This window comes from Lepidochelys kempii, chromosome 2, assembly GCF_965140265.1.
Source record: "Lepidochelys kempii isolate rLepKem1 chromosome 2, rLepKem1.hap2, whole genome shotgun sequence".
Lineage (NCBI taxonomy): Eukaryota > Metazoa > Chordata > Testudines > Cheloniidae > Lepidochelys > Lepidochelys kempii.
In genome coordinates this window covers 137899146-137918258 of record NC_133257.1, presented here as the reverse complement: position 1 = coordinate 137918258, position 19113 = coordinate 137899146, and the positions used below count along the sequence as shown (strand labels likewise).

General features: G+C 43.3%; 1 protein-coding gene across 4 annotated transcripts in view; it reads left to right on the top strand.

Annotated features, from left to right (window-relative positions):
- TRIO (trio Rho guanine nucleotide exchange factor) overlaps positions 1 to 18714 on the top strand; it is a 402095-nt gene extending 383381 nt beyond the window's left edge. For all 4 annotated transcript variants that reach the window (XM_073332315.1, XM_073332317.1, XM_073332318.1 and 1 more), the window contains 6 exons: positions 3811 to 3973; positions 6036 to 6157; positions 12684 to 12762; positions 13485 to 13685; positions 15138 to 15276; positions 17214 to 18714. In XM_073332315.1, coding sequence (XP_073188416.1) covers positions 3811 to 3973; positions 6036 to 6157; positions 12684 to 12762; positions 13485 to 13685; positions 15138 to 15276; positions 17214 to 17756 — 1247 coding nt within the window. In that variant the 3' untranslated portion in view covers positions 17757 to 18714. The remainder of the gene's footprint in view (positions 1 to 3810; positions 3974 to 6035; positions 6158 to 12683; positions 12763 to 13484; positions 13686 to 15137; positions 15277 to 17213) is intronic.
- Positions 18715 to 19113: the final 399 nt, after the last annotated feature.

Sequence of the window (19113 nt, the reverse complement as noted above, 5' to 3'; positions counted from 1 at the left end):
GACGACTGCCTGCTGAAAGCACCGACATACGATGAGGCAGTTCACACCACCCTAACCCTATTTACAAACCAACCTACAGAAATCCACCCTGACCCCAACCCAACAACTGGACTTTTATAAGGGCACACCTCGACTGTGTCATGGCATCAGCACGGCTACCCCAACAATGGTTTCTTGCCTTAAGAAACTGTGACAGGGTCGGGCCGGATGGCTACAGGAGAGTAATAGAAGGCAGATATGTTAGCCCCAGGTTAAGTAGATCCCTTTTCCCTGGGTAAGATAACAGGGAAGGTTCCAGAACAATCAGGAACCTTCTGGAGACAATTAAGACAGACAAGCTGATTGGCTGCAGGTGTTCTAATCAAGAAGCTGCTAGAATCAATTAAGGCAGGCTAATCAGGGACCTGGGTTTTAAAAGGAGCTCACTTCAGTGTGTGGTGTGCATGTAAGGAGCTGGGAGCAAGCGACGCTAGGAGCTGAGAGTGAGAACGCATATTGTTGGAGGACTGAGGAGTACAAGCATTATCAGACACTAGGAGGAAGGTCCTATGGTGAGAGAAGGTTTTGGGAGGAGGCCATGGGGAAGTAGCCCAGGGAGTTGTAGCTGTCGCACAGCTGTTCCAGGAGGCACTCTAGACAGCTGCATTCCACAGGGCCCTGGGCTGGAACCCGGAGTAGAGGGCGGCCCAGGTTCCCCCCAAACCTCCCAACTCCTGGTCAGACACAGGAGGAGTTTACCTGGACTGTGGGTTCACGAAAACAGCCAAGCTAAGGGCTGCCGTGAAGCTCCAAGGCGAGCAAATCCGCCAATAAGCACAAGACCCACCAAGGTAGAGGAGGAACTTTGTCACAAAACCTAATCACAACAGTAAGACACAGCCCACAAACATTCGCCAGAACGTGCCTACAACTTCTCGGACACATGCTGGCTACCACTTTTGTCATGAAACAAGCCAGGCTGCATCTGAGATGTCTACAAACCTGGCTTGCACTGTATACATTGCTCACACACACCCAATCAACAGACTGCTTACAATGCCCAGCAGAGTGAAAGACTCGCTCACATGGTGGACAAAACAAACAAATGTCTGCTGAGGCCTTCCCTTCCAAAGGGAAACCCCATCAGTCACTGTCACCATGGACACCTCTCTGGTAGGATGGGGGACACACGTGGCCGACAACACCATCCAGGGCCAATGGTCCCTAGAGGAGTCAAATCTCCACATAAATCTACTGGAGCGCCAAGCAATTCAAAATACCTGCCATCACTTTCTCCCCCGATCTGCAACAAAACTGTCCAGATTCTCACGGACAACTTGGCAACTGTTTTATATATATCGCCAAGGAGGGGCCCGATCTTACCTGCTCTGCACAGAAGCAGTCTGCCTCTGGCAATGGTGCATCTCCAACAACACACATCATGGCATCCTACCTACCTGGAAACCAGAATGCCACAGCAGACAACCTCAGCAGGAACTTCTCATGGACATATGAGTGAGAACTAGAAGCACAAATTCTGCAAACTATATTCCAACAATGGGGATTCCCCTCAATAGACCGTTTTGCCACAACCCACAATGCCAAATGCCCACAATACTGCTCCAGAGCGGGACCAGGACACAACTCTCTTGGAGACGCCTTCTTCATCAGATGGGAGGCCCCGCTCTTGTATGCCTTCCCCCTGATCCCCCTGTTGAATCATGTCCTTCACAAGATCAGACAAGACAAATCCAGAGTCATCTTGATTGCACCAACATGGCCCATACCAACTTGGTTCCCATACCAGACCCCAGTGGCTATCAGATCACGAACCCTTCTCCTCCTGCCTCACCTGTGGACACAGGATACCTCTGTCACCCCAACATTCCAACACTTTGTCTCTACGCATGACTAATTCAGGGATGACAGAACTCCAATTACGCTGTTCCAAGGAGGTCCAAAACATTCTACTTAACAGCCGATGTCTCTCCACACGAAAAACATATGCACACAAGTGGAAAAGATTCTCCATCTGGTGCCGAGACAAGCAAATCATTCCACAGTTGGCCCCGTTACCCACTATCCTTGATTACATATTGACACTCAAAAAATCTGGCCTCTCGACTAGCTCATTCAGAGTGCACTTATCAGCCATCACCACCTTTTACGACAAGGTGGACGGACTCACGGTCGTCACCCATCCACTGACTAAGTGCTTTCTCAAGGGTATAGAGAATACTTACCACACATTAACAGACTCAACCCCTATGTGGGACCTCAACCTTGTTCTCTTTGCCCTCGTAGGCAAACCCTTTGTACCACTAGTGACCTGCTTGTTCCTACGCTTAACCAGGAAGTTTCCCTTTCTAGTAGCTATCACATCAGCACGAAGAGTGGGAGATTTGGGTGCCCTAATGGCACAACCACCTTATACCACATTCCTCAAGGACAAAGTCATCCTATGCCCACACCCTAAATTCATACCCAGGGTTGCCTCCCTCTTCCATCTCAATAAATCCATTTACTTACTTGTATTCTCTCCCAAGCCACACAACAACAACAGGGAGGCATCCCTTCACACGCTAGACATCCACAGAGTGCTGGCATTCTATGTAGAGAGAACAAAAACATTCAGAAAATCATCCAGGCTATTCGTATCCACAACAGAACGATCAAGAGGCCAAACCATTTCCAGAGACTTTCTAAATGGATCTCTAATTGTATCAAACTATGTTACCAAAATTACAATCTGCAAGCTCCTTCTGGACTTTGCACACACTCCACTAGAGCTATGTCCACGTCCATAGCCTTTCTCAGACATGTATCTGTCACTGATATTTGTAAAGCAGCTACCTGGGGATCACTCCATACTGTCACGAAACACTATGCCCTGGAACAGCAGTCAGCTGCAGACGCTCACTTCAGTCTATCGGTGCTCTTCACTGTACATACATCAACTACGAAGCCCCTCCTCTCCACCGAGGGGCACTGCTCTTCAGTCACCTAAAGTGGAGCACCCACAGGGACACTCCTCAACGAAGAAAAGGTTTACTCACCTTGTGCAGTAACTGAGGTTCTCCGAGATGGTTGTCCCTGTGGGTGCTCCCAACCTTCTCCCCTCTGCTTCAGAGTTCCGGCTTGATCCTCTGGGGTAGAGAAGGAACCGGGTGGCGGTTGGCTGCGCTCATGGGGTAGCTGCTTGAAGCAGCGTGAGATGGCTGCCGCGTGTGCGCAGCCAACCAGAGCACTGCTATCACAAGTCTCCGACTAGAAGTGTAGTGTGCCAAGACATCTAAAGTGGAGCACCCACAGGGACCACCTTCTTGAGGAACCCCAGTTACTGCACAAGGTGAGTAACCTTCTCATCCCTTCTCATTCCTCAGGGTTACTCAGGCTCATCCTGACATTAGATTGGACTTGGTTTCAGATGAATAGAGTTACACATGCTAACACTTCTTTTAAAAAACCCAAAACCTCAGCACATCCATTTAGATCACTCGCTGTAGCATTTACTCAGGAAACTCACCTCAGACAGTGTTTAGTTTTCAGTTAGATCTCTGTGGGTAACATAAGGAATAACAAGGGCAAAATGTTTTGCCCAAGTTCATGCAGAGAATGGTGACGAAGGATTAGAACTCTGCGGAGTCCCCGTTGCTTGGTCTAACCACTTGACACTATAGGCTTCAATTGGACATGTAGAATAAGTATTTCAAGGGGAGAGGGAAAGGCCCCAAACTTGTAAATGCAGTGCTTTATCTTGGAATGATGGGAGAGCAGGATGAAAGGGTGGTAACTTCAGTCCACTTATTGTAATTACTTTTCCTTTTGCAGTTCCCCCAGAGTTTATAATACCATTGGGTGAGGTCACATGTGAGACAGGAGAGACCATCGTTTTTAGGTGTAAAGTCTGTGGTCGCCCGAAAGCTTCAGTAACTTGGAAGGGTCCTGATCATAACACCCTAAGCAATGACAGTCACTACAGCATTTCATACAGGTACAGTAGTGTGTTCGCTTGTTTCAGCATTCTGAAGGAGAGAGTTCTGTGGAGAGCAGAATGACTTGTTTTCTTGAAAGTGTGGGGCATTGCCTTCAGTCCCATTTTACTTTTTCCATTCCCTCCCCCACCCCCCAAAATAAATAATGGAGTTCAAATTCCTGTTTGTGCTTTGACTGCACATAATAGGCTTTAGCTGCCAATCCTCCAGTTTGCTGCTAATCCAGAAATCATACAGTGTTGGGTGTGGATGAGTGTATGTTTGTTTTGGACAAGGGCATTAGAGGTATCTTCACGCTTCTTGAAAATCTCAGGAATAAACCATAGTCTCAGCAAGCAGCATTAATGCAGGATTTGTTCTGTAGGAGTTCTAGAGGAGGACTGCAGGGAATTGTAATGGAGTGTAGCTGATCTAAAGGTTTTGTATGAAATGTTTCATGTCTTTGTGAAACTACAGAGGAGTCACTGCTGGAAGGGCTCTGGCTCTTTATCTAAACCAGAGGTCCCCAAATTGTTGCGTGCCTCCCTAGGGGGCATGAAGGAACGTTTGGGGGAGTGCAGCTGGGGCCTGGGCCAGCCCGCACAGGGGGTGGGGGAGGGAGTGCCACCTGTCTTCTTTCCTGGCTCAGCCCTGGTTTCAGGCCCCCCCCGGTGCCAGGGCTACTGGCCTTGTGCCCAGAGCTCCACTCCGGTGCCCTGGCTGCTGGCCTCGCTCCCAGGACCCCAGCCGAGGCTCTGCTCTCAGTCGTGCCCTCAGCTGTGGCCCCAGCCTTGGCCCCTTTACCCCGTCCATGTATCTCCCCTCCCCCGCCCTTGGGCCATGGCCCTTCTCCTGGCCCCAGAGGTGGGAGGGGGCACGCAAGGTAAAAAGTTGGGGGACCACTATCTAAGCATCATTGATTTCAAAACAAGGGGTTAGAGTTTAAGGGCCAAATGTAGCCAATTTTGAAAAAATCAGTTAAAAGAAGTTTAAGATATTGCATCTGCTTAAGTCTGCCTGGCAATTGTTGTGACTCCATCACACTTTCCTAATTTATTTATTGTTTTCTTCTCCCCTGCTGCTGTTAGAGACCCACACCAACTGGGAGAACTGTTTAACTGGTTACACACAAAGTGCTGTCAAATGCACAAAGTAAATATCCTGAACAAATAAAGAGGAAATAATAGTGAGGTGTTTATTGAATAAACTTTCAGTTATTGGAAACTTTAGTGGTACTTGCAATAATAGCAAGTAAAAATTGGAATGCAGAAGTGAAATTTTCTGCTAGTTAGATGTTTGTCCTTTCCACCAAACACAATCTCTGCTCCAGAGAGGCATAAAGCTGGAATAGAAGAGGTTTTGCGGGGCTGAGGTTCAGTGTCAGACCTGAATGAGAAGCTGATACAGTGCTGACACCTGACTCAAGCTATAGTTATTAGTTCTCTATTTCACAGTCACTAAATTCACTTATTTTTGGTGACCTTTTTTTTTTTTAAACACAGAGGTGGTGATTGAATGAACTGAGAGTAAGATTAGTTAAATGTTGCTAGTCCTTTTAAAAATAAAATAAAATCCAGTGTTTTCCTGACACTAGATAGTCAAGCAAATGTTGTGGCAGAAAGTTTCGTTATGTTTTAAGCAATTGGATGACACTCAAATTTGTCCCGTGGCCAGCCTGGTGATGGAGTGACAACAACAGTACTCCTGAGTGTTTGGGAAGGAGGGTTGTACTGATCTTTCCGCCAGAGGAGGGCAGTATTAAATGGTTCCATAGGGGACTCTCTGACACAAAAGTTGCTACAAAATGGGGACTTCAGTATGGCAGGAGAAAAAGGAAATTCTTGATCTTCAGGCGTCAGAGGGTTTGCCAACAGGAGACGAGTTGTCAGATGAAGATTTTGATTCTAATGTGAGTCTGCAAGATGTCACTCTGAAATGCTCAGAGCTAGGATATACCATTATTTAGTGGAGTTGGTGGGCGTGTATTGTAAGAGTGCTGAATTTGAATGTAAGATGCGTTGAGAGCTGGAGACTTCTAAATAGGACATGGAACTCCCTGATTGATTCTAATGTGTTTTGCAGTGATTTAGGAGAAGTATCCTTGAAAATCATTGGTGTGACCACAGACGACGATGGTATCTATACCTGTGTAGCTGCAAATGATATGGGTTCAGTTTCATCTTCAGCCAGTCTTCGAGTTTTAGGTGGGTTTGTCTCCTTTGCCTCTTTTCATCTGATAACATTACCAGCAGTCTTGGGTTTCATAGGATGGCTATACATTATCCACAGTATGTAGAAAACCCTGGCCTCTGAGTTCATGAAATTTAGAGGTGATTTATGTCTATCTTTTTCACGGGATATGTGGTATTATATGTGAAAAAAAGCATAGAATCAAATGAAGTAAAAATTATAAATGAATCAAACTGTACCACAGAATCTCTATGGATAGAAATTCCATGCTCTAATAATAAGAATATATAGCGATAGGGATATATTACCGACCACCTGACCAGGATGGTGATAGTGACTATGAAATGCTCAGGGAGATTAGAGAGGCTATTGAAATTAAACACTCAGTAATAATAATGGGGGATTTCAGTTATCCCCAAATTGACTGGGTACATGTCACCTCAGGACGGGATGCAGAGATAAAGTTTCTTGATACCTTAAATGGCTGCTTCTTGGAGCAGCTGGTCCTGAAACCCACCAGAGGAGAGGCAATTCTTGATTTAGTCCTAATTGGAGTACAGGATCTGGTCCAAGAGGTGAATATAGCTGGACCGCTTGGTAATAGTGACCATAATATAATTAAATTTAATATCCCTGTGGCAGGAAAAACACCACAGCAGCCCAACACTGTAGCATTTAATTTCAGAAAGGGGAACTACACAAAAATAAGGAAGTTAGTTAAACAGAAATTAAAAGGTACAGTGCCAAAAGTGAAATCACTGCAAGCTGCATGGAAACTTTTTAAAGACCCCATAATAGAGGCTCAACTTAAATGTATACCCCAATTAAGAAACATAGTAAGAGAACAAAAACTTGCCACCATGGCTAAACAACAAAGTAAAAGAAGCAGTGATGGCAAAAAGGCATCTTTTAAAAAGTGGAATTTAAATCCTAGTGAGGAAAATAGAAAGGAGCATAAACACTGGCAAATGAAATGTAAAAATACAATTAGGAAGACCAAAAAAGAATTTGAGGAACAGTTAGCCAAAGAATCAAAAAGTAATCGCAAATATTTTTTTTAAGTATATGAGAAGCAGGAAGCCTGCTAAACAACCCGTGGGGCCACTGGACGATCGAGGTGCTAAAGGAGCACTCAAGGACAATAAGGCCATTGCGGAGAAACTAAATGAATTCTTTGCATCAGTCTTCACAGCTGAGGATGTGAGGGAGTTTCCCAAACCTGAGCCATTCTTTTTACGTGACAAATCTGAGGAACTCTCCCAGATTGAGGTGTCATAAAGGAGGTTTTGGAACAAATTGATAAATTAAACAGCAATAAGTCACCAGGACCAGATGATATTCACCCAAGAGTTCTGAAGGAACTCAAATGTGAAATTGCAGAGCTACTAACTGTTATCTGTAACCTATCATTTAAATCAGCTTACGTACCAGATGACTGGAGGACAGCTAATGTGATGCCAGTTTTTAAAAAGGGCTCCAGAGATGATCACAGCAATTACAGGCCGGTAAGCCTGACTTCAGTACCAGGCAAACTGGTTGAAACTATAATAAAGAACAATATTGTCAGACATATAGATGAACATAATTTGTTGAGAAAGAGTCAATATGGCTTTAGTAAAGGGAAATCATGGCTCCGCAATCTACTAGAATTCTTTGAGAAGGTCAACAAGCATGCTGACCAAGAGGATCCAGTGGATATAGTGTACTTAGATGTTCAGAAAGCCTTTGACAAGGTCCCTCACCAAAGGCTGTTACGCAAAGTAAGCTGCCACGGGATAAGAGGGAAATTAGTAACCAGTTAAAAGGTAGGTATAAATGGTAAGTTTTCAGAATGGAGAGAGGTAAATAGTGGTGTCCCTGAGGGGTTCTGGGACCAGTCCTATTCGACATATTCATAAATGATCTGGAAAGGGGATAAACAGTGAGATGGCAAAATTTGCAGATGATACAAAATTAAGACCCAAAGTTAAGACCCAAGCAGACTGCGAAGAGCTTCAAAAGGATCTCTCACAACTTTGTTTGTGACTGGGCAACAAAATGGCAGATGAAATTTAATGTTGATAAATGCAAAGTAATGCACATTGGAAAACACAATCCCAGCTATACATATAAAGTGATGGGGGTCTAAATTCGCTGTTACCAGTCAAGAAAGAAATCTTGGAGTCATTGTGGATAGTTCTCTGAAAATATCCACTCAGTGTGCAGCGGCAGTTAAAAAAGCGAACAGAATGCTGGGAATAATTAAGAAAGGGATAGGTAATAGGACAGAAAATATGTTGCCTCTGTTTAAATCCATGGTACTCCCACATCTTGAATACTGTGTGCAGGTGTGGTAGCCCCATCTCAAAAAAGATATTCTGGAATTGGAAAAGGTTCAGAAAAGGACAATTAAAATGATATGGGGTATGGAACAGCTTCCGTATGGAGAGAGATTAATAAGACTGGGACTTTTCAGCTTTGAAAAGAGATGGCTAAGGGGAGATATGATTGAGGTCTATAAAATCATAACTGGTATAGAGAAAGTAGATAAGGAAGTGGTGTTTATGATTTCTCATAACACAAGAACTAGGGATCACCAAATGAAATGAATAGGCAGTAGGTTTAAAACAAATAAAAGGAAGTATTTCTTCGCACAACGCACAGTCAAGCTGTGGAACTCCTTGCCAGAGGATGTTGTGAAGGCCAAGACCATAACAGGGTTCAAAAAAGAATTAAATTCATGGAGGATAGGTTCATCAATGGCTAATAGCCAGGATGGGCAGGAATGGTGTCCCTAGCCTGTTCGCCAGAAGCTGGGAATGAGCGACAGGAGATGAATCACTTGATGGTTACCTGTTCTGTTCGTTCCCTCTTGGGCACCTGGCACTGGCCACTGTCGAAAGCAGGATACTGGGCTAGATGGACCTTTGGTCTCACCCAGTAGGGCCATTCTTATATTCCTTCGCCAGTAGCCTCAGCAAGGCTGGACAGATTTCAGAAGTGAACTAGTTTGGGGCACCCACAGATGGTAATCCTGTGTGGGAAGAGTTGAGTTTACTAGTTCCTTGAGTGGCTCCCAGCTTGGCCCGGTGAGTCAGGAATCCTGTAGTGATTTTCTTGTCCCAGTTGGCAGTCTCAGTGGCTACCAATACCAGCTGAGATCTGTATTGAAATCACGTTTTCTAAGTCTGTATTCTTAATGCCATTTTGGGCGAAAATTGTGTCATCTCAGAATTTCTCAAACCCACAAGAGATCAAACACTAGTGAGATGTCCCCTTTGAGCTCTTTTTCAAAGCTCTTTCACTCTAAATAGGGAAGGCCAAATGCTTAGTGGCGCATAATTCTTCATCTCCCGTTTCTCAGATCCAAAAACCACACAATCCTCTTATGTGGCCCGTCTAACACTTTCAAGCAGTATCTTACTTCAGGATCTGAAATAAAGCAGATTTTTTAAAGCATGTATGTGGGGGAATAAAGGAACACTAGCAACATAAAAATGACTGTTTTACTTCAGGATCTTTTACCTACTATAGCTACATGTCACTGTTTAAGATGAGAATATTTTTTCTGGTTTGTTTACTTTATGCTTTTGACAGAACATACATAACAGTTTCAGTGTTTTGTTAACAAATTTCCCTTTTTTTAAAACGGGTCCTCCACCCAGCAGTTGGGAAGCAAAAGACATTTTTAAAAACATGAAAAATTAAGTAAAGTGGTAAAACAAAAATTGGTAGGTGATTTGGGCAGGTGAAATACCTGAAACTACTTAAGTCATTTTTTTAAATTGTCAAGCTCATGTTTTGTCATTGATTTGGATACAATCAATACAATACAATACAAACCTCTATAGATGCCCATTCTGTGCTCTGTCCATTCCATAAAATAAAACACAAAATGAAATACAACAAAGGACTGCTCATCCTACCCTTGACACATGTGCCAGCCAATATGGGGACTATGAAATAGACTTGGGCTTCCCCAAAGCCTGTGAGGGGAAAAAAAAGGATGAGTTTTGTAGAGTGTCTGGAAGCTTAAGTCTAGGCTCTGAAATAAGTGACCTCTTAGATCACCAAGTCTCAAACCACTTAGGGTTTTATAGGCAACATCACCACCACCACTCTGAATTGTATTGGCAACCAATGCAGATCTCATAACGTGTGCTCCTGATACATAACTCCTTTCAATAAAACAGTCAAGGCATTCTGCACTATCTTCAGATTTGAAATAGTCTGTGTATGTAGCCCAATGTTGAGAGTATTGCAGCAGCCTGGTTTTGAGGTGATAATGAGGTGGGCATAATTGGGGCAGGCTAGTTCCTCATTGGAAAGGAAAGTCCTGCTTTTCTCACTAGGTACCTGTGGGGGGAAAAGGCCTCTTGGCCATAGTTAAGGCTACATTTTAGTCATTCTAATTTTTAGTAAAAGTCATGGGCAATAAACAAAAATTCACGCCCTGTGACCTGTTCATGACTTGTACTATATACCCCTGACTAAATCTTGGGAGTGCTGCAGGTGCTCGAGAGGGGGCCTGTAGGTGCTCAGGGAGGCAGCGTGGGGAGGGGGGAGGTCTGGGGGGGGTGGCGCGAGTGCTCCAGGAGGCACCGTGGGTGCTTGGGTGGGAGCAGCCCGGGACCTCCGCTGGTACTAATGGTGGTGTGGGGGGTTGGCAGGCTCCCTATCCGGCTTCTTGGAAGCACCGACATGTCCCTAAGCTCCTAGCTCCACACACTGCCAGCTCCACAGCTTCCATTGGCCAGGAACTGCAGCCAATGGGAGCTGCGGGGGCAGAGGCAGCGTGCGGAGCTAGGAGCTGATTGAAGGATATGTTGTCGCTTCCAGGAAGTCCCCCCAAGGTAGATGCTACCCAGAGCCCTCACCCCCTCCCGTGCCCCAGCCCTCCCCCTCCTCCCCAACTCCTCCTGCTGCTGCTGGGGAGGGGGAGGAGACGGTGGCCCAAGACTGCCCCAGTAGCGGCCAGTGCAACTGGCCCAGGGGTTACCTGAGCTGCTCGGGCAGCCCCGGAGCCAACTGTACCAGCCACTCAAAAGTCATGGAAAGTCACAGAATCCGTGTTTGGAACTTGGGCATGCTGGAGAAGCCAGGGATCTGATGACACACCCAAGTTACATACCTGTGTTTATAAATGGCAATTTCACTCCCTCAGTAAAGGACCCCAATATACATCCCACCTATTCTTCTGGCTGCTGCTTCAAACCCACCAAGATTGTCACACTTGTCCAAATAAGTCACAGCCAGCTAGCCCTTTCCAAGCTTGAAATTATATATTAAATAGGTTTTACTCCACTGTTATGTCAGCATACTTGTGTGCACTGCTGCCCATGTTGTCTCACTCCTGCTTCCAGCCACTTCATTGCAATTGACCATACGGTAATACCCTGCAGGAACGCTTCCTCAGCACAGAGGAATGATAGCCCACAGTTAGCTTCTGGGCTCTTGGAGAGATGAGAACAGAGCCATTCAAGAACAATTCCTCTCTCCTTTGCCTGGATCTGTAAGCCAATAAAGGAAGCTTCATAAGCAATGGTATCAAAAGCTGCTGCAGATTAAAAAAAAAAAATCAGTGTGGAAATGTCATCAATTTATTTACAGTTAGAATAAAATAATCAGAAGTTGCACTGGTTGCACTAGCTATCTCACACTTCCACTAGCTATCCCACACTGTGATGTAATTAGGATCAAGGAAATCTTAGAACTCAAGGAACTGCTACTGTCCCTGCCACAACTTTCTTGATGACCTTGCCCAAAAATGGGAGACTGAATGCCAGTTGACAGTAAGCCAGACTGGCAGCATCAAGCATTGGTTTCTGGACCATTAGCCTTACAGTGACAGCCAGTATCCCTATTCCTCCTCAGCTCCTTGGCGGGAAATGCTGACAGCCTCAATAAACAGGGGCCTAAGTGCCTCTCCCCATTAAGCTTCACCAGCCCGTAAAGACAAAATTCCAACTCCTAGGTTGTAGGACAGAGCACCTGTATTTCTGCAAGGCCATAGCATGTGACCTTAAAATCTGTCACAATTCTTCAGACTCATGTGAGACTTCAGTCACCAGCCCTGTAGCCAACTTCTTGCATCATCTTTTTCAAGTCACTTATGTGATGACTTGTAGGACAAAGCCAGAGGAGAAAGGCATTTACAGGCCATTAGAATATTATTTTGTTCTCCATTATGGAAATGAAGTCCTACCAAACCATCAGGAGGGGTCAATCAGAAGAGCAATCTTAGCCCTCAAGGGTTCCTGAAAATCACTGACACCACTAAACAGGCCTATCACCCTTCCAGGATATATGCATCCCAGTCTCAAACCAAAAAAAGACAATGGTCAGTCCGTGATGGAGGAGTATTCATCCCTCCAAAATCCACTCCCAAATAATGCACGATTTCCAGAGTTTGTCCGGCCTACAGCCACCTGAAACAGTCCTATGGTTGTCATGGCAGTCGTGAAATTCTGAGGAGTATTCCTTTTTTAATATTGGTTGTTTAAATTAAGGCTGAAAATATTTTTTTGTACTAGAAATAATTCTACTTGTCTTTCCTTTAAGGTCCTGGAAGTGATGGGATCATGGTAATCTGGAAAGACAACTTTGATTCCCTGTACAGTGAAGTGGCTGAACTTGGCAGGTATGACTTACCCATGCCATTTCATTGTGAAGGTTGGAAAGTTCAGCCGGTGTGTGTGTTAGTCTCTGAAGGGTGGAAGAGAAATGTCCAAATATGACATTGGTTCAGATTATTTCTTTATGAAATCTTCTTGAAATTTACATTTATTTCTCGCAATGATCAATTGTTGGAGTCAAAAACAGAACACAGAATTGCTCACCCTGTGAAGAAAAAGTAACATAATGCTAAAATTCTGCCATAACTAGATGACATAGTTTAAATACAAAAGCAGTTTTGTTTATGCTGAAACTTTATTCATGGGCAAAATTAGAGGGTGTATGCACTGCATGTGTTTTATGAAAAATTGCGCAGGTTCTGCAAATGATTGTACATAAGTGCTCCATAAGATTGTACAGCACTCCCTTAGTTAAGTATCTTAGTCTTTCCAACAAAATCCATTTGCATTACTTAGTCATAGTACCCTAGAAAACAGATAACATTCTGGATTTTACTTTTCTGGATATTTAAAAAGATTTTTGGTAACTGCTAATTAGTTATCAAGACCAGTTTGCTAGACTATTAATAATACTTAAAGTCTTTGAATGTAGTCAAACTATTCTACTCTACTCTACTCATGTCCCATTGGACATAGCCATAACATTTGTCCTAATAAAATTTTGTACAGTTTCTGGTCTTTTAGCACTGCCCTCAGCTAATTCTTTTCCTTTGTAATTGTTTTTCAGGGGCAGGTTTTCTGTTGTGAAGAAATGTGATCAGAAGGGAACCAAGCGAGCAGTGGCCACCAAGTTTGTGAACAAGAAGTTGATGAAACGAGACCAGGTTACCCATGAACTCGGAGTCATGCAGAATCTCCAGCATCCCCAGCTCATTGGCCTTCTAGATACCTTTGAGACTTCCACCAGCTACATCTTAATATTAGAGATGTGTGTGGGCTCTAAGTAACATTATGTTATGTATATGTGTAATCTTCATGCAACTGGGTATTGTAGTAGTTTGTGAATGATTTTGGAGAAGTTTAGGATTTCACAGAATTTCTAGAGTGCTTACATAAAGTCCTGGAACTCTCACATTCTATTTTTAAAGATGGCAATACTGAAATGTTCCGCTTGTCCATAATGGAAAGCAAAGGCCCTGGCTGTTCACAAGAACCAGTTCCCCCAACTAAAATCTCCTGTAAACAAGTTCCCATCGGAAGGGTTTGGTAAGGAGGGGACAGGAGGATCGTTGCAATGTAGAAATGATCCTCATAACAGCATCCCTCTGAAATTGTGTAAGTGGCTTTAGATGTGGTGAGAACAGGAGTAAGATGTGGATGGAGTAAATGTTCTAAAATGCTGATGTGCCTGGACTTCTCATCTCATATGTTGTTCCTCTCTTCCTGAAGCTGCAGTCTATCACATTTCAATATAAGCTGTAGTGGGTGGTGGAAGAGGAAGTTCTTTTTGTAGCATCCTAATTAGGTCAACAATTCCATGCTTCCCTGTTCAGCACCCCTCCACCCTCCTCCTCATTCTCCTAAGGTTTTTTCTTCTTTGTAAATGCAGCACAAGCATTAAAGGTTCCATCTGTACGTATGTTAACACACTATTCAAAGGGGTTCAAAATGCAGGTTCTCCGCATGTCTAACATGAACATGGTGCCCAAGACTTTCAAAAGAAACTAATGGTTTTAGGTGCTTCAGCACGTTATGAAAATCAGGCATCTTGAATGTTAGTGTCTCAGACTGGGCACCAAAAATGGAGGCCCCATAATATTTTTATTACATTGTTGTGAGCTGCTTTTCTGGGTTATCTTTACAGGTCTATGTAGTGGAAAGTCAGTAGATTAAAACTGTGTGAAGTACATCAGGGGTCTTCAGTACTTAAACTGGAATTGGGATTAGCTGTGTTGCCCTGGTATAGCTTCAGTTGAATAAAGCCGTCGGTTCTAGAGCAGTGTTCTTGCACTGCCTGTATTCTACTAGTATTTTTTAAAATTCACAATAGAAGGAATGTACCCATCAAAAATAGCTAGTGTTGCACAGTTTTATAGCATTTCTTTTATTGGTTGAAATTACTGCTTTTCCTTCTTTAGTCACCCCCTTCCAAAATGTGCTTCAGAATAGTAATCCTCACTTAACGGTGCCACATGATTAATGCAGAACGATTAATCCCAAGGGGCATCGAATTTGTCATTTGACTTCAAGAAAAGTAAGATTAAACTTCTAGTGAGTAATGGTAGCCAGGATTCACTAATAGTGAATTAACTGATGCTGTTGGTGAAGATAAGGACAGTTTAACTTGAAAATGCTTTTGAAACTTTAAAATTAGCAAATATGTTTTTTAAATGTTGCTGTTTTAGTGTTGCAATGAAATGTAACTCTTGTACTTCAATAGGGCTGACCAGGGTCGCCTTTTAGACTGTGTTGTGCGATGGGGAAACCTCACTGAAGGGAAGATCAGGCTCTATCTGGGAGAGATTCTGGAAGCTGTACAGTATCTTCACAACTGCAGAATAGCACACCTGGACCTAAAGGTGAGGAGCAGATGGTACTCCTGGAGTGTTACCAGAAGAGATTGCGATTTCTGGGGTGCAGCTGCATGCTACATACAAACTTGGGTCTCCTAGAAATGGCTTCCTAGAATGGCCATTGAGAGCCATGCAACCTTTGCCTTGAGCCATAGAATGCTCCATTCAAGGTTATATGAAGTGGTGGAAATTGCCACCCCCCATGCACCCCAAGTTGTTTTCTGCCACTGAAACAGAAAGTCTTAACTTCCTCTGTGTCTTCCAGTTTTGTTCATTAGCTGTTCGTGTCCATTTTCGTTAGATTTTGTGTAATGCACTCTTGATTTGTTTGCTTGGTTTTTGCCTAGGGAATTTGTTATATATATCGTTTTCTCCACTTGAAACAACAGAATCTATTGTGCAAATTGGGTTCAAGAATTGCTCTTCTTGTGGCTCCAAATTCTCCTTTTCTCTTTTTTGTACTCTGTCTGAGGTGCTTGGGTGAAGGGCATCTCCTGGATCGTTAGAATAGAATATCAGGGTTGGAAGGAACCTCAGGAGGTCATCTAGTCCAACCCGCTGCTCAAAGCAGGACCAATCCCAACTAAATTATCCCAGCTGGGGCTTTGTCAAGTCAGGCCTTAAAAACCTCTAAGGGAGAAGATTCCACCACCTTCCTAGGTAACCCATTCCAGTGCTTCACCACCCTCCTAGTGAAAAAGTTTTTCCTAATATCCAACCTAAACCTCCCCCACTGCAACTTGAGACCATTACTTCTCGTTCTGTCATCTGGTACCACTGAGAATAGTCTAGATCCATCCTCTTTGGAACCCCTCTTCCGGTAGTTGAAAGCAGCTATCAAATCCCCCCTCATTCTTCTCTTCTTGTTCCATCCATCTGGGTTTCACTGTTTGTATCTGATCCATTTTGATGGAAAAAGTCTTGAGGGTTTCAAGATGGATTTGAAGCTTGTTACTGGCCCTTCCTCCCACCCAATTTTGGTTTAGATGGGGAAATCTGGTACCAAGAGATCCTCTGTGCAGGAAGGGTCTGCTAGGCTGTAAGGGGCCTTGAACTCAGTTCTGCAGATTTCATTCTTGATCGGAAAAGAAGAGGAAAAAAGAGGCAGTACCATCATGCCCCAGATTCCTACTCATCTTCAAAAAAAATTAATTAAAAAAATTGGCTTGATCTACAGCTGTTGTGGGCCCAAAAAGTCAGAGCTTTCTAGTTGTTTCTGGGTTTGTATGGCATGCACAGCTGAATTCAAGAGTGGGGGTCTACTTGAGATCCAGTTACAGGTAAGTAACTTTTCTTTAATTCAAAACACAATAAAAATTCCACCTTCCCTCATTGCTTTTAGGAGGTGCTTGTAAGAGTTCCTGTGGTTTCCAGTGTGGCTCCAAGAGACTGATTTTAAACTTCAGCTCAGTTCAGCTGCCTCTATATTGTAAAATAAATGGCATGTAAATGTTAAGGGACACTTCTATGTTGGGGGAAAAAAATCTTTAACTTGCTACCCCAGTCTTCAAATATGTGCTGTTTGTTGTTTTTCTGTGTCAGAGGCAAGTAGTCAATGAGTATTATATACACAGTATCAGTCAAAAGTCGTTGGGTCTTCAAAATGCAGGTTTACAGGGTTCCTGTTTTCGGTGAAGCTTTTCTGCAGAACTCTTCTTGTGAGTTTTTGCCGACTAAGGCAGGACTGTGTTTCCTGTGTCATGACTGTGTGAGAACCTAAAACTTGATGATCACATGTTGCAGGATGCTGCAGGATTGTTTGAGGAGCTTGATAGAACGGTGCAGGAACTTTGTGGAGCTAACCATTGTAATCCACTTAGCTTGTAAATGTTTGCTGTGCTCACCAACTGACCCCGCTGGCGGGGAAGCAGTAAACTAGGGCGTTAGATGTGTGCTAGACTTATTTGAAAGATGGGTATGATTTTTCTCTTTGTATTTTCTAGCCTGAAAACATTCTGGTGGATCAGAGCTCAGCTAAGCCAACAATAAAACTGGCTGACTTTGGAGATGCCGTCCAGCTCAATACCACCTATTATATCCACCAGTTACTTGGGAACCCAGAGTTTGCAGCTCCTGAAATTATCCTCGGAAATCCTGTCTCCCTCACCTCAGATGTTTGGAGCATTGGAGTGCTCACATATGTCCTTCTTAGTGGCGTCTCTCCTTTCCTGGATGAAAGTGTAGAGGAAACTTGCCTGAATATTTGCCGCTTAGACTTTAGTTTCCCAGATGACTACTTCAAAGGAGTTAGCCAAAAGGCCAAAGATTTTGTATGTTTCCTACTTCAGGATGACCCGGCTAAGCGTCCTTCTGCTGCATTGGCCCTTCAAGAGCAATGGCTGCAGCTGGGGAATAGCAAAAATGTTGACAGCATTGACATATCCAGACTGACTTCGTTCATTGAGCGGCGAAAACACCAGAATGATGTTCGACCCATTCGTAGCATTAAAAACTTCTTACAGAGCAGGCTCTTGCCAAGAGTTTGACCTCGCTTGAAATTCTCTCTCATTCTCTTTCACCTGCCAATCAAACTGGAGATAGAAATCTCCTGCCAATCAGCTGTTGACTTGAATTTTGGAGAAAAAAACAGAGCCAATCAGCTGCTAGAATGTTCGTGTGAAAATGCATTCCAAGTAAACCTGCACACAGTAGTACTTGGGACTAGCAATGCAAACTACGCTGAGGTGGAGAACTATAGCATTGTACTCTGTGAAAGGCAGTCAAGAGCGTTACAGTAACAGTATTTTATTCAGGTTTCTGCAAAAAACAAAAAAAACACTTTTTTAAAAAAACAAACTGATAGAATTTTGCAAATGAATTGATCTATCATTTTCAAGATGTGTTCAAGGAAATAAATGCCTATGTTCAAAGCACTGGTATTAACGAACAAACAAAGACAAATATCAAATCACACCTGGAGAAAACTCACCAAATTGGCTGCCCACTGATATAGACTCCATTGATGTCCGTTTTTCACTTGGTCCTAGAGCTTTCCAGTTGCCTCGCCTGTATGTATCTCACATAGCAGTGCACTGAGATCAGACTCTGCTTTTAAGTGCATCCAACCTCAAAATTTTTGCATACAAATAGAATGAATCGTTTTGCTCTGATAAAATGTAGGCCTTACTTGTATATAGACTGTTACCTGCCTTTGGTTTGTAATTTTTCTCCCCCTCTCCCTCCTTCCTAAATGGTGGTATACCACTGTGCGGGTCTTCAGTTCAGGTCAGCCCTTGCTGTCCCATTCGAAAAGGACTTTGGGTTGGTGCCCAACCTGCCAATCTGATTGTCGAGCAGTATACAGCAGGATGAAAATACTGTAAATGCACTCATTTGGGATTTTGTTTTATTTCATATCATGTGCAATGTTGTGGCTTTAACATTTTATGCAACTATTTATGAGGACCTCTGTTGTAACTGTAATAAATATATAGAAAAAGCACATACTTAGTACGGTGAGCTTTATGGTTTTGTTTGTGTGTTTGGGGTTTCTGGGCGGGTGAGGGAGGGAATATTGTATCACACTGTCATTACTAGTTTAAGATGAGATTTTAGCATAAAACTTAGTAAAAAAAAATCTAGTGAGTTTTAAGGATTGTAAATAAATAAATTAGATATTCATAACCCAAATCACAAACTGAATAAGAAATAGGGTGACATTTTTAAAAAAATTATTATTATATTATTATTCAAAATGCCAAAGTATTACTTTCCCAAAATCAGTCTCAACATTTACGACTTTTTAGAATTTTCAAATCTGCGTTTACTGCTTTCTGTACAATAATTGAATGAATTTTTTGCTCTTTGGTGAAGAAATACATCCAAGCAGTAGTGGTTATAAGA